This window comes from Scyliorhinus canicula, chromosome 16 (genome assembly GCF_902713615.1).
Source record: "Scyliorhinus canicula chromosome 16, sScyCan1.1, whole genome shotgun sequence".
Lineage (NCBI taxonomy): Eukaryota > Metazoa > Chordata > Chondrichthyes > Carcharhiniformes > Scyliorhinidae > Scyliorhinus > Scyliorhinus canicula.
The window spans coordinates 62005501-62018543 of NC_052161.1; the positions used below are offsets into that span (position 1 = coordinate 62005501).

Sequence of the window (13043 nt, forward strand, 5' to 3'; positions counted from 1 at the left end):
TTGGAGGGTTTCTGGAAATGGGGTGGCGGGGACCTTGTCCAGGGTGGTTGGCTCCAGGGTGGAACCGGGCTGGGGGCTCGTATTTTTGGGGTAGCATCGGAGCCGGGAGTGCAGGAGGCGAAAGAGGCCGGTATTCTGGCCTTTGCGTCCCTGGTAGCCCGGCGAAGGATCCTTTTGCAGTGGAAGGACGTGAAGCCTCCGAGCCCGGAATCCTGGGTCAGCAACATGGCTGGGTTCATTAAACTGGAGAGGGTCATGTTTTCCCTGAGAGGGTCAGTGCAAGGGTTCTTCCGGCGGTGGCAGCCTTTTCTTGATTTCCTGGTGGAGCATTAGAGGGTGGTCAACGTCAGCAGCAACCGGGGGGGGGGGGGGGATTGTGGGGGGAGGGGGACTATTGGTTCGTAATGGGGGTTTGTTCTTATCGTTCTATGTTTATTACTCTTTCTTGTTAATTTATTGTTTTTCTATTGGGGGGGAGGGGTTATTGTTTTCCTCTTTTCATTGTTGGGATAAAATTTGGAGCTTGAGCCTCAGTCTGGTGTGTCGGAGGAGGATGGGGGTGGGGGTAGGCAAGTGGGTGGCCTGTTGTGGCAGTGCCGGCGCGGGCCAAGACAGGAGGCCCAGGTGGGCGCAGGGGGTGGCTGTAGGCAGCGGGGAGGGGGGCACGTTGGCAGGGGAACCAGCTGGCGCTAGATCCCGCAGGGAGACCGTATCGTGCCGTCCGCCCTGGTGCGCGATGTAGGCATAACGGGGGTTGGCGTGCAGCAGCTGCACCCTCTCGACCATGGGGTCGGTCTTATGGCTCCTCATATGCCTTCGGAGAAGGACAGGTCCCGGAGTTGTCAGCCAAGGTGGAAGCGAGACCCCGGAGATGGACTTCCTGGGGAAGACAAACAAACGGTCGTGAGGGGTCTCGTTCGTGCTGTGCAGAGGAGTGATCTAATGGATTGGCGGACGTCGGGGAGGACCTCCTGCCAGCGGGGGGTCGGGAGACTTCTAGACCGGACGGCCTTCCATACCGTCGAGTTCTCCCTCTCCACCTGCCCGTTTCCCTGCGGGTTATAGCTCATAGTCCTACTCAAGGCGATGCCTTTGTTGAGCAGGTACTGACGCAGCTCTTCGCTGATGAACGATGTGCCCCGGTCCCTGTGGACGTAAGCATGGAAACCGAACAGTGTGAAGATACTGTGCAGTGCCTTTATCAGAGTGGCCGAGGTCCTGTCGAGGCAGGGGACTGCGAAGGGGAAGCGGGAGTACTCGTTGATGACGTTTAGGAAGCATGTATTACGGTTGGTGGAGGGGAGGGCCCTTTGAAGTCTATGCTCAGGCGCTCAAAGGGCCGGTAGGCCTTTACCAGGCGGGCCTTGTCTGGCCGGTAGAAGTGCAGTTTGCACTCCACGCAGACCTGGCAGTCCCTGGTCATGGCCTTGACCTCCTCGGTGGAGAAGGACAAATTGCAGGCCTTAATAAAGTGGGTAAGCCGGGTGACAGAGGTCATTGTGGATAGCCCGAAGTCGGTTAACTTGCGCGCTGGCGCATGTGCCACGGGACAGGGCATCGGGGGGCTCGTTGAGCTTCCCAGGACAATACTTGATATTGTAATTGTAGGTGGAGAGTTCGATCCTCCACCTCAGGATTTTGTCATTTTTTATTTTGCCTTGTTGTGCGTTGTCAAACATGAAAGCGACCGACCGCTGGTCAGTGATGAGGGTGAACCTCCTACCGGCTAGGTAGTGCCTCCAGTGCCGCACGGCTTCCACTATGGCTTGTGCTTCCTTTTCGACTGAGGAGTGCCGGATCTCGGAAGGGTGGAGAGTTCTAGAAAAGAATGCTACTGGCCTGCCCACCTGGTTGAGTGTGGTGTCCAGTGCAGCATCTGACGCATCGCTCTCTACCTGAAACGGGACGGACTCGTCCATCGTGTGCGTAGCGGCTTTGGTGATGTCAGTCTTGATGCAGCTGAAGACCGAGCGGGCCTCAGCCGTCAGGGGAAAAATGGTGGTTTGAATAAGTGGGCGGGCTTTGTCCGCGTAGTTGGGGACCCACTGGGCATAGTAGGAGAACAGCCCCAGGCATTGTTTGAGGGGCTTGAGGCTGTGGGCGGGGGTGCTCCGTGAGGGGGTGCATACGGTCGGGATCGGGCCCTAGGACTCTGTTCTCCACGATGTAGCTGAGGATGGCCAGTCGGGTAGAGCGGAAAACACATTTCTCTTTGTTATAAGTGAGGTTGAGGGATTGGGCGGCCTGGCGGAACCTCTGAAGGTTGGCGTCATGGTCCTGCTGATCATGGCCGCAGATGGTGACATTGTCCAGGTACGGGTATGTAGCTCGCAAACCGTACTGGTCCACCATTCGGTCCATCGTTCTCTGAAAAACTGAGACCCCGTTAGTGACACCGAAGGGGACCCTGAAGAAGTGGAAGAGTCGGCCGGCTGCTTCAAAGGCAGTGTAGTGGCGGTCTTCCGGGCAGATTGGGAGCTGGTGGTAGGCCGACTTCAGATCGACCGTTGAGAACCCACGGTACTGTGTGATCTGGTTGACCATTTCCGCAATGCGTGGGAAGGGGTACGCATCCAGTTGCGTGAACCGGTTAATAGCCTGGCTGTAATCTACAACCATCTGGTCCGGATGACCACCACTTGCGCTCTCCAGTGGCTGTTGCTGGCCTCGATAATCCCTTCACTCAATAGTCGCTAGCCCTCCGACTTGATAAAAGCCATATCTTGGGAACTGTACCGCCTGCTCCTGGTGGCGATGGGCTTACAGTCAGGAGTGAGGTTCGCAAAGAGCGAAGGGGGGGAGACATTGAGAGTCGTGAGGCTGCATACCATGAGGTGGGGTAAGGGTCCGTCGAACTGTAGAGTCAGGCTTCGGTGACTGCATTGGAAGTCTAATCCAAGCAGTAGGGGGGCGCAGAGGTGAGGGAGGACCTGCAACTTAAAACGGGCGTACTCGGCGCCCTGCATCTCGAGGTTAGCGATACAGTGCCCCCCGATCTGGACGGAATGGGATCCGGAGGCAAAGGAGATGGTTTGGGATGCGGGGTATATGGGAAGGGAGCAGCGTCTTACCATGTCGGAATGGACAGAGCTCTCCATGCTCCCGGAGTCGAAAAGGCAGGGGGTCTCGTGCCCGTTGATCCGGACGACCATCATTGAGTTTTTCAAGTGCTTCGGCTGCGACTGGTCGAGGGTAACTGCGCCCAGCTGCGGGTAGCCAGCGTGGTTGGTGGTGTTGGGGTCACAAAATGGCGGCCCCCATGAGACGCACGTGTCGGGCTGGGTCAAAGATGGTGACCAAGATGGCCGCCCCCATCGGTCACATGTGTCGGTCAGTGTTGGAATCGGTGGGCAAGATGGCGGCCCCCACGAGTCGCACGAGGCTGATGACGCGTCTGAAGGGGGCGTTCCGGGCAGGAACGCAGCCACGTTGCAAGGTCTGCGGGCCTGTGAGTCCACGGGTCGGGCCTGGTGAGCGTTCAATTTCGGGGCTTTAGGTCGGCCCAGACAGACTCTGGCGAAGTGTCCCTTTTTCCCACAGTCTCATCACGTCGCTGTGCGGGCTGGGCAGCACTGCCGGGCGTGTTGACCCTGACCACAGAAGTAGCACTGCGGTTCCCGGGGCTGGACTGGCAGCCACGCGGCACAGGCCCGCGACGTAGTCGGGTCCGACGGGGGTCACGACGATGGCGTCCACGAGGGGTTCGCCGGGTCCTCGGGGAACGCACTGAGGTTCTGGCTGGCCACCTCTAATGAGTTAGCTAGCTTTACCGTGTCCCACAAGTCAGTGGTCCCGTTTTCCAACAAGCACTGCCGGATGTAGTTTGATCGGACCCCAGCCATGTAGGTGCCCCGGATCTGTAGATTCATGTGTTCCTCCACGGTTACGTCCCGGTAGCTGCAGTTCCTCGCGAGTAGGGTCAGTTTTTCCAGATACTCATTTAGTGATTCCCCAGCGCGTTGACGGCGAGTTGTGAGGAGATGTCGGGCGTACATCTCATTTACAGGCTTTACGAACTGCGCCTTGAGGGTTGTGACCACTGCCTCATACGTGGCCGCTTTCTCGATCATCACAGAAATTCGATGGTTCACCCAAGCGTGGAGGAGTTGCAGCTTGATGGTTTCAGTGGGAGGCGTTGTGAAGGAGTTGAGGTAGGCCTCGAAACAGCGGAGCCAATGTTCAAAGATCTCCTTGGCTTCTGATGCGCGTGCGTCGAGTTCGAGCTTATCTGGCTTTAGAGCAGCTTCCATGATGCTGTCGATGGATATTAAATTGTGATCCCGTTAAGTCACTGTGAGACCTTGAGAATTAGTGAACATTAGGCTTTAATATCCATGAACACGCCTGCCAGAGTTGGCTGTACAAATGAGTGCCACCCACAGTTGGCCGGACTATATATGGCCCCGGTGAGGGCGGAGCCCGCCGGGGTTCCAGTACAGTACCTGGAAGTAGCCCGTATCATCACTTCCAGGTCATGGGTCACATTATTGTACAGGCGGTACAGACAGTTCATGCATTAGGTGAAGTACATTAACCACAGAAACCAAGACACTGAATTTTCGCCAGCAATTTACCTGGGTTTAAATGTAGAGGGATCTTTGTAAGAGTGGGCTGAGGTTGAACTCACCAATTCTACAGCAGAGGAAAGGGAAATGCAAAGAGGGTTGGAATTGGAGAATTGAAACGGCGGGAAGAGAGTGGAGGTATAAAGTGGAATGAGGCCATGGAACGTTTTGCGAATGAAGGCGAAGATTTTAAATCCAGTGAGTTGGCTCACAAGAGAGCCAATCATCAGCAAGATTGATTGGGCATGGGTGGGGAAGGGGAAAGAAAAGGGCAATCAGCCAAGGATATGTAAATCAGAGCTGGGATTTGTGGAGAATGAAGACGTGGATGAGGAACAGGGGAGACATGAGGAGTAGAGGTGACAGAGTCATGGATGAGGGCTCCCAGAGCAGTCGGGGTGGAAGCGAGTCATACTGCATCAATGGAACAAGCACATTGGTAATGGGTCAGATGTGAGATTTATAGCTTCGCTCAGGATGACCTCTGGCTGCAAGCCAATTAAGTCAGTTTGCTAAAATGGAAACTGTACAAACTTGCATGTCTAGTATTTAACCAGTTGATGCTGTGTTTTTCTTTCTTGTAGCTTTTATGAAGAATTGCTTTCACGTGACATTTTAAAACCATTGCTCAGTCCTGTGGAGGGAATGGTACAAAAAGAAAAAGGAATCTGCAACTACATAGCACCACGGGGGATTTCTTCTCTTGTCAAACATTACCTCGCGGACTCAGGTAACCAGATTGTGAAACTAGTCTTCATACCCATTTTGCTAATGCACATTTTGCTTAATTTGCCAAAGGGTGGCTGGGTGCCAACTTATCTGATTTTGGATGTTTTAAAAAGATCAGGACAATCCTTTGCTCCTAGTTACGAGGACCCCAATTTCTGTCCTTACTGCACCCACGAGGATTTCAGGTGACCGTGCTATATCAATATCGCCCAGCTATTAATGAATAGGTCGGAATACTTTTCAGATATTAGCAGAAAGTAATTTGCTAAATGAAGAAGTCAGCAGTTAATGCATTAAAATGATAATATTGTCGCACCCAAACTGAGCACTCATCCTTGCATTTTAAAAGCAGCACATGTGCTTGTTTGAAGAACATTTTTCATTTTTTAAAGTGTCTTTTATTTTACTTTTGAGGTTGCTGTGAAAACAGAGCAGTGAGACCATGGAAAACCAGCTGCACTGGAAAGGGAAATTCTAAAATGGTTGGCTGCTTGGTGTTGGCCCTGGATCACAGAACAGTACAAATAGTGGAAGTCCCATGAAAAGATGATGGATTCAAATACTGGCTCTAGGTCATAGTGCGAGCATAAGAGATGGGGTGATGACACCACCAGGTCAAAGCTTACATTGTCAGGCGACCAGTAACTATAAAAAGCTGGTATATCCTGTCAACTGGACAGAACATCTTGTGAGAATGTTAATATTTCGAAGCAAATTCTAACAAAAAAGCACCAGTAAAAAGCTAAGTAAACCTTGAACATGTTGCCAAATTACAGAGAAGAAAAATAACTTCAGTGCAAATAAATGGAAAATAAGTAGAAAGGGGGAAAATGGTGCTGTAATAGCTGTGGATGACGTTGAAAGTGATTTAGGAGTATTATTTTGGAGTATTAATTGTTTGGGAGTATTATTTAGGAGTATTAATTATTTAGGAGTATTATTTAGGAGTATTGATGATATAAGAGTATTATTTGGGGACTGAGGGGGTGTTTTTGAGCCTGTGTTAGCCGTCAGCGAGTACGGTAAACACGGGTGGACAATTCAACGCAAATTGGGAAATGTTCTCATCAGCGAGATTGCCTTTTCCAATTTTCCTGGCCCTCACCAGTGACATAATGAGAAAATCTCCAACGAGGAACCTTATTGCAGTAGTAAGCCCTCCCGCCAAGATTTCCCCCCTCAATGAATATTAATCAGTTGCCGGCGCATGTTCAAAGAATTATAGAATCTCTACAGCGCAGAAGGAAGCCATTCGGCCCATCGAGTCTGCACCGACCATTCGAAAGTGCACTCTACACAGGTCCAATCCCCGGCCTAACCCTGTAACCCCAACTAACCTTTGGACACTTAGGGGCAATATATCATGGCCAATCCACCTAACCTACACATCTGCGGGAGGAAACCGAAGCACCCGGGAGGAAGAATTTGCAAACTCCATAGTCAGTCATCCAAGGTTGGAATCGAACCCAGGTCCCTAGTGCTGTTTGACAGCAGTGCTAGCCTCTGTGCCGCTGTGTCGCCCCAACAACTGTACAGAAATGAGAACCTACCGATCGCATCTCTGAAGGGGATATCGGAGGTGAGCGAGCAGATCACCATCACCCTCCAAAGAGCCAATTGCAGAGGGGCCAGGGCAGAGGACATCGGGGACTCAGATAAGTTCAACTAGGAGCCGGGGTGGGTGGGTGGGGGAGGTCAGTATCGGCCCCTTGGGGGAGTGGGGCTGCTCACAGGCCTTCGCAGCCCTTCATGTCTGCGAGCCTCTAGGTTCAAAGGGATCTGGCAGCTGGTGTGCAGGCACTTCCCATGCCCTCCTTGCTGGGATTGTGGTCATATCACCGCTGAGGGATTGCCCTTCCAGAGTGGCAGCTGGAAAGTGGGTGGGAGCAGGTGAATCCATAGGGTCAGCACTGGGGATGACTGTGAGGTTCTTGGGTGGGGTCCTGTGAGATGCCAGGCTGCTTGAGCAAAGTGGGAGACTTATCCAGCATCATGAGGCCTGAAAACCCTCACACAAGGGGGAGGCCGACTGTAGTGAGAATCAACCCCACACCCAGGCAGCACTGTGAAGCCAGAGGCCATGAGCTGTCTGGAAGTTCAAGTCCACTGGTTATGGAGGGCAGGCTGTGAGAGGGGCTGGTTTAGTACAGTGGGCTAAACAGCAGGCTTGTCATGCCAAACAATGCCAGCAGCACGGTTCAATTCCCGTACCAGCCTCCCCGAACAGGCACCGGAATGTGGCGACTAGGGTCTTTTCACAGTAATTTCATTGAAGTGTTAATATAAGCTACTTGTGACAATAAGTGATTATTATTATTATTATTATTATTATTATTAGCGATTAGTTCTGGCTGTTCAAGTTGGAAGACTCATTTAATCCACAACCCATGAGAGCTGGATGAATGAGAGTGCCTGCAGTTGGCAGCCAGCAGTCTTCATCAGGTTACCTCACCTGTCACAAGGGGAAGCCAGTTGCCTAATCAGCTCCTTGATCCTTCTTTCACAAGTCAATTGTGCCAATTTCGTCAGAATTGCAATCATGAGTGTGCCACTGATTGATGCCCAATTTGTAACCCTTTTTTGACCCCTTGAATCACATTTTGGTTTGATGTTTTTAGTCTCAATTGTGATTCACTTTTTGTTCAAGGCAAAAGTTTCCCTTTAAGGGACTGTCCCTTTAATTTGCCCTCAGTTTATTTGATTTAGTTTACTTGGTTATTTTTGTTATTCAAAATAGTTGGAAGCCTAGACACCCCAGGCAATGAACTCCAAGGCTCATACTCACATCTACATAGCAGAGCGGTGCCACAAATGTGGCCCCCAATGCAAGGTGCTATGATGAAATTGCTCATCAGCCACCCCATTCAAGGGATGGGGTTGGGGCAGTAGTGTCTTGTTCCCCTGTGAGGTTAGAAAAGCAGGTTCATTGAGTGCACTCAACTGCTGTCCCTCCTCACCCTTGGGGGAGTAACATGGCTCCCCAGTGTTGAAGTGCTTAATTCAGGTGGAGTTGAGAGGGGCAACTGTGGTGAAGAGACTATTGTGTGAGAGGGGAGGGAGTGAGACTCAGTGGAAAGGTGCTCACATAGAGAGATGCGCATGGATAAATGTCCCAGATTCTGAGAGGGCTGTGGGTCAGGGCATTGTCAGGACTCCTCATTGCCCACTTTGATGTTCTCTTCCTTTCGGTTTTTGATTCTGGAGAATCATGAAGCCTGTTGAGGTGGCAGTTCTTTTGATTGAGATCGACCAGCAATAGCGACATCGACCTGCCGCTGCACATGGCCAGGACCAGTGCCCTGCAGTGGAGGGGGAGGCTGTTGATCTTCTGGGACCAGTGGGCATAGATGGTGGAGCCTTGGAGGAGACACTATCGACCACGGGTTTTTGGGCGTTGAACTTCCTACCTCCAGTTGTTACAGCTCCAGTGCCCGAGAGGACTGCGTCTGTCCTGGAGGATGGTGGACCACCTGTGTCAGGTGATGCAAAAGTTTGCAGCGCAAGGACATGAGGTAACCCATTACCTGGGGTTGTTTAGCACAGGGCTAAATCGCTGGCTTTGAAAGCAGACCAAGCAGGCCAGCAGCACGGTTTGATTCCCGTAACAGCCTTCCCGAACAGGCGCCGGAATGTGGCGACTAGGGGCTTTTCACAGTAACTTCATTGGAGCCTGCTCGTGACAATAAGCGATTTTCATTTCATTTCATTTCATTCATTCACCTGTGGCCCTAAAAGTTGCTGCCACTCTACACTCCTATGCTAGCGGCTCGTTTCAGGGCTCCTAGGGTGATCTGTGCGGCATATCACAGTCTGCATTGCACAAGTTCATAAGGGAGGTCACAGGTGAGCTATTTGCTAGAGCCCACATGGACATCAACTGGGACTGGGACCAGGATACCAGAGCCATGGGCATCACCTGCATAGCAGGCATGCCCCAGGTGCAGGGTGTCATCGACTGCACCCACGTGTCTCTGCACTACCATTGCAGCACGGGGCACCGTTTATGAACGGCAAGGGATCCCACTTCCTCAATGTCCAGAATGTGATGTGTCCATTTCCTGGGGAGTATCCATGATAGTTACATCTTGCAGCACTTGCAGATTCCAGCCATTTGTGAGGGAGAGCAACGGCCAGAGGGATGGCACCCCGGAGACAAAGGGTACCAATCAGGAGGTGGCTGATGACATCAATACCGAAGCCACAAACACCCGCCGAGACTTGCTGCAATGAGGCTCCTGTGTCAACACGTGCACTGGTCGAGCAGGTGATTGGACTACTCCAGATACGGTTCCTGTGCCTGGACTGGTCGAGGGGTGCCCTCCAATACAACCCCAAGATGGTGTTCCCTGTCATGGAGGTCTGTTGCACTCTGTACAACCTGGTACTGCAGCAGAGCAAGCAACTGGACCAGAAGGAGAATGGCCACATCTCCTCGGATGAGGAGGAGGTTGAGGAGAACAGTGAGGGACACCCATGGAGGAGGAAGGAACTCGGGCGAAGGTCAGAGTTCACATGGGGCGAAGGGGTAGTGACGCCCCCATAGCCTCTTGGTTTGACGACAAGGTTGATGACTAGGTTGTGAAGACCTCTCCCACCATGGGGTCTGATATCTACTCACTACCGAGGTGCCCGTGGGTGATCATTGGGATGGTGGCCACATTCAAGGGCAGGACGCTAAAGCAATTGGCCATATGCTGCAGGAGAATGATGACAACTTGCAGTGAGGACAGATGATACATTTCTTATCCCCTGCAAAATGTCTGACACCTGCCTGACAGACAGCTGAATGTTTCCAGCCAATGAATGGGATCATCATGTGGTCATGACAAATCTCAGCTGCTACTGCCTCCTCTGAGATCAGGGTGCTGGTGTTTTGTTCCACCTATGTACAAGGTGGATAAGCTCTCAACACATTCTCAGCCCTTGTCATCCTCATCACTAGAGAATACTGTCAGGCGTGAGCTGAGCATTGATGTTGTAAGGGGAGGTTCAATCATCCATGCATGGGGAATTGGGGGGTGAGGCTGGGGGGCCCCTGCCAGCAGCGACTGTGTGGGAGGGGCAGAGGCGTAGCGCTACAGCAGTCATACTCCACGTGTGCACGGGGGGTTATGGAGATGGCACCATGACATGACAAAGTGGAGGATCTGCAGCATGGTAGCATAGTGGTTAGCACAATTGCTTCACAGCTCCAGGGTCGCAGGTTCGATTCCCGGCTTGGGTCACTGTCTGTGCGGAGTCTGCACGTTCTCCCCGTATGTGCATGGGTTTCCTCTGGGTGCTCCGGTTTCCTCCCACAGTCCAAATATTTGCAGGTTAGTTGGATTGGCCATGTTAACTTGTCCCTTAGTGTCCAAAATTGCCCTTAGTGTTAGGTGGGGATACTGGGTTATGGGGGTAGGGTGGAGGTGTGGGCTTGGGTAGGGTGCTCTTTCCAAGAGCCGGTGCAGACTAGATGGGCCGAATGGCCTCCTTGTGCACTGTAAATTCTATGAAATCTGTTTGGCGAATAAAGTGATTTTTAATTAATAAAATAGAATAGAATAGAATCCTTGTAATGCAGAAGGAGGCCATTTAGCGCATCGAGTCTGCACCAACTCTCTGAAAGAGCACCCTACCTAGGCCCAATCCCCCACCATATCCCCATAACCCCAGCTAGGGGTAATTTAGTACAGCCAATTCACCTAACCTGCACATCTTTGAACTGTGGGAGGAAACCCACGCAGACAGGGGAAGAATGCGCAAACTCCACACAGCCAGTCACCCTGGCCCCTTATGCTGCGAGACTGCGGTGCCACCGTGCAGCCCAAGTGCAGTATTCAACTGCGATATTACAATGGTGACGATTCTAGTAGTTCCCCTGTGCCCACTAGGTGCCTATAGTTTCTTACTCTTCCTTACCCTCCTGCTATGTCCAGGTGTATCCCCAGGATCCACAGTTGAGGTTGAAGCGGCCTGCTGCCTTCCACACCCTGTTACCTGAAATTACCTTAGCGGGTCTCCCCTGGCGGGCCTGCACCTTGAGGGTCCGGTCTACCTTTGGGCTGCATGGGTGTTGCCGTGCTGTGCTCCTCAGGCTGGAGGTGTGTTACTGGGGAGGTTTAAAAGGAGCGCCCCATTGACTATAGATTACGTTTTCCCGCAGTGAACGTATCAGAGGCAGACCAGCAGGAGCGCGGTGTGAGCCACATTGAAAAAAAAACACTTTGTTAAAGAGGTTAAATATTAAGATCCCGTTGGCGGGATCCTCTCCGGTTTTCTCTCCGGAACCGACACTTTGAAAAAATATGGTAGGTTTCTGCCCAGAATGTTCAACATGCCCAGTTACTATAGCGAGCAGCTGACATAGCCAATGAATGCCGACCTATATAGACAAATGAGTACAGGTCAGAGAAACGTGACCTTAAATCCTATAATACTTCGGTCAGACAAATATTTGGAATACTGTTATAAACAAAAAAAATGCTGGAAATGCTCAGCAGCTCTGCCAGAGTCTGTGTAGACAGCAACAGTTAGTTTTCAGGTCGATTAATCAGAACTGGAAAATGTTAAAGATGTAAAAAGTTTTAGGCAAGTTCAAATGCTGGGAAAGTGCGCAAGGGAAGAACATAAGAGAAGGGAACACCCTCGAGAGCAAGGCATGAGAGATAAAATGATAAAAAGGACGATGGCGCAAGGCAAAAGGTGATGGTAATGGGATAAATAAAGTAACAAAGGATGGCCTGAAGGAGGTGAACAGAATCATCAGCAGCCACCTGAAAAAAGATGAAGACAAAGATTTTGATCTGAAGTTCTTGACTTCAATGTTGAGTTCACAAAGCCGTAAAGTACTTAATCAAAAGGTGAGGGGCTGCTCCTCCAGCTTATGTTGTGCTTCATTGTAACAGTGTCGCAAAGCAAAGACAAAAAAGGTCAAAATGTGAGTAGGTTGGAGAGGGGAAGAAACGGACGCTTCCCACGCCTGGGGCAAAATTTAATGGCTGCAATGGGGGTCTGGCCTCCGGCTGGAGCACCCTACATCTCCTCTTTTAGGGAAGGCTCACCACATCATATGCCACTCACGGACTTGTCAGATCAGCAGCGGGCATTCCCTAAGATCACGGACCCTGGGCGCAGAGGTCCAGCTCACCAAGAGCTGCCGGGCAATCAGAGGCCGCCACCTCCATTGAACGGTAGTGTCATTGGGGAACTGGGGGCTGCTTTTGGTAATGCACTCACCCAAGTCTTAGGATTGTTGCTCGATCCCAGGCCACAGGTCAGCTATACCGAGAGGAGCTTCACATTATGCTTCAATCTTTTTGTTAGAAAAAGCTTTATTTTAAAAATGATCAAATTATTTCAAAAGCACAAATGAAAAGTACGATATGTAGTATCACACTGCTGTCCTTTTTTTCTACACGTTATCATCCTCTCACTCTTTGTTTCTAATTACTTCCACAAACCACACAAGAGCAGATGTGTTTTATAATCGCCATGTCACCCACATCAACCTGAAAGAAGGCAAGTTGGAAGTCTGCAGCATGTCAGCACCTTCTGAAATGTTTGATGCGGTTGTTTTAACAATGCCTGTTCCACAAATCCTTCAGCTGCAAGGACATATTGAGAATTGTGAGTACCATTATCTTTTAAGGAAGTCTTTCTAGGACTCTCCATCACCGTCGCTATTTCTGTCGCCACCTTAGACTTGGACGTAATTCTAGCCCTTGTGAAGTGCATGAATACTTGATGCTTGATTTTTTATCATTCTCA

At 51.1% G+C, this 13043-nt stretch overlaps 1 protein-coding gene across 2 annotated transcripts in view; it reads left to right on the forward strand.

Moving 5' to 3' along the window:
* rnls (renalase, FAD-dependent amine oxidase) overlaps nucleotides 1–13043 on the forward strand; it is a 228119-nt gene that overhangs the window by 12872 nt on the left and 202204 nt on the right. The window contains exons 3-4 of one of the 2 annotated variants that reach the window (XM_038822373.1): nucleotides 5150–5295; nucleotides 12750–12902. In XM_038822373.1, coding sequence (XP_038678301.1) covers nucleotides 5150–5295; nucleotides 12750–12902 — 299 coding nt within the window. The remainder of the gene's footprint in view (nucleotides 1–5149; nucleotides 5296–12749; nucleotides 12903–13043) is intronic. The other variant, XM_038822374.1, reaches the window with a different exon arrangement.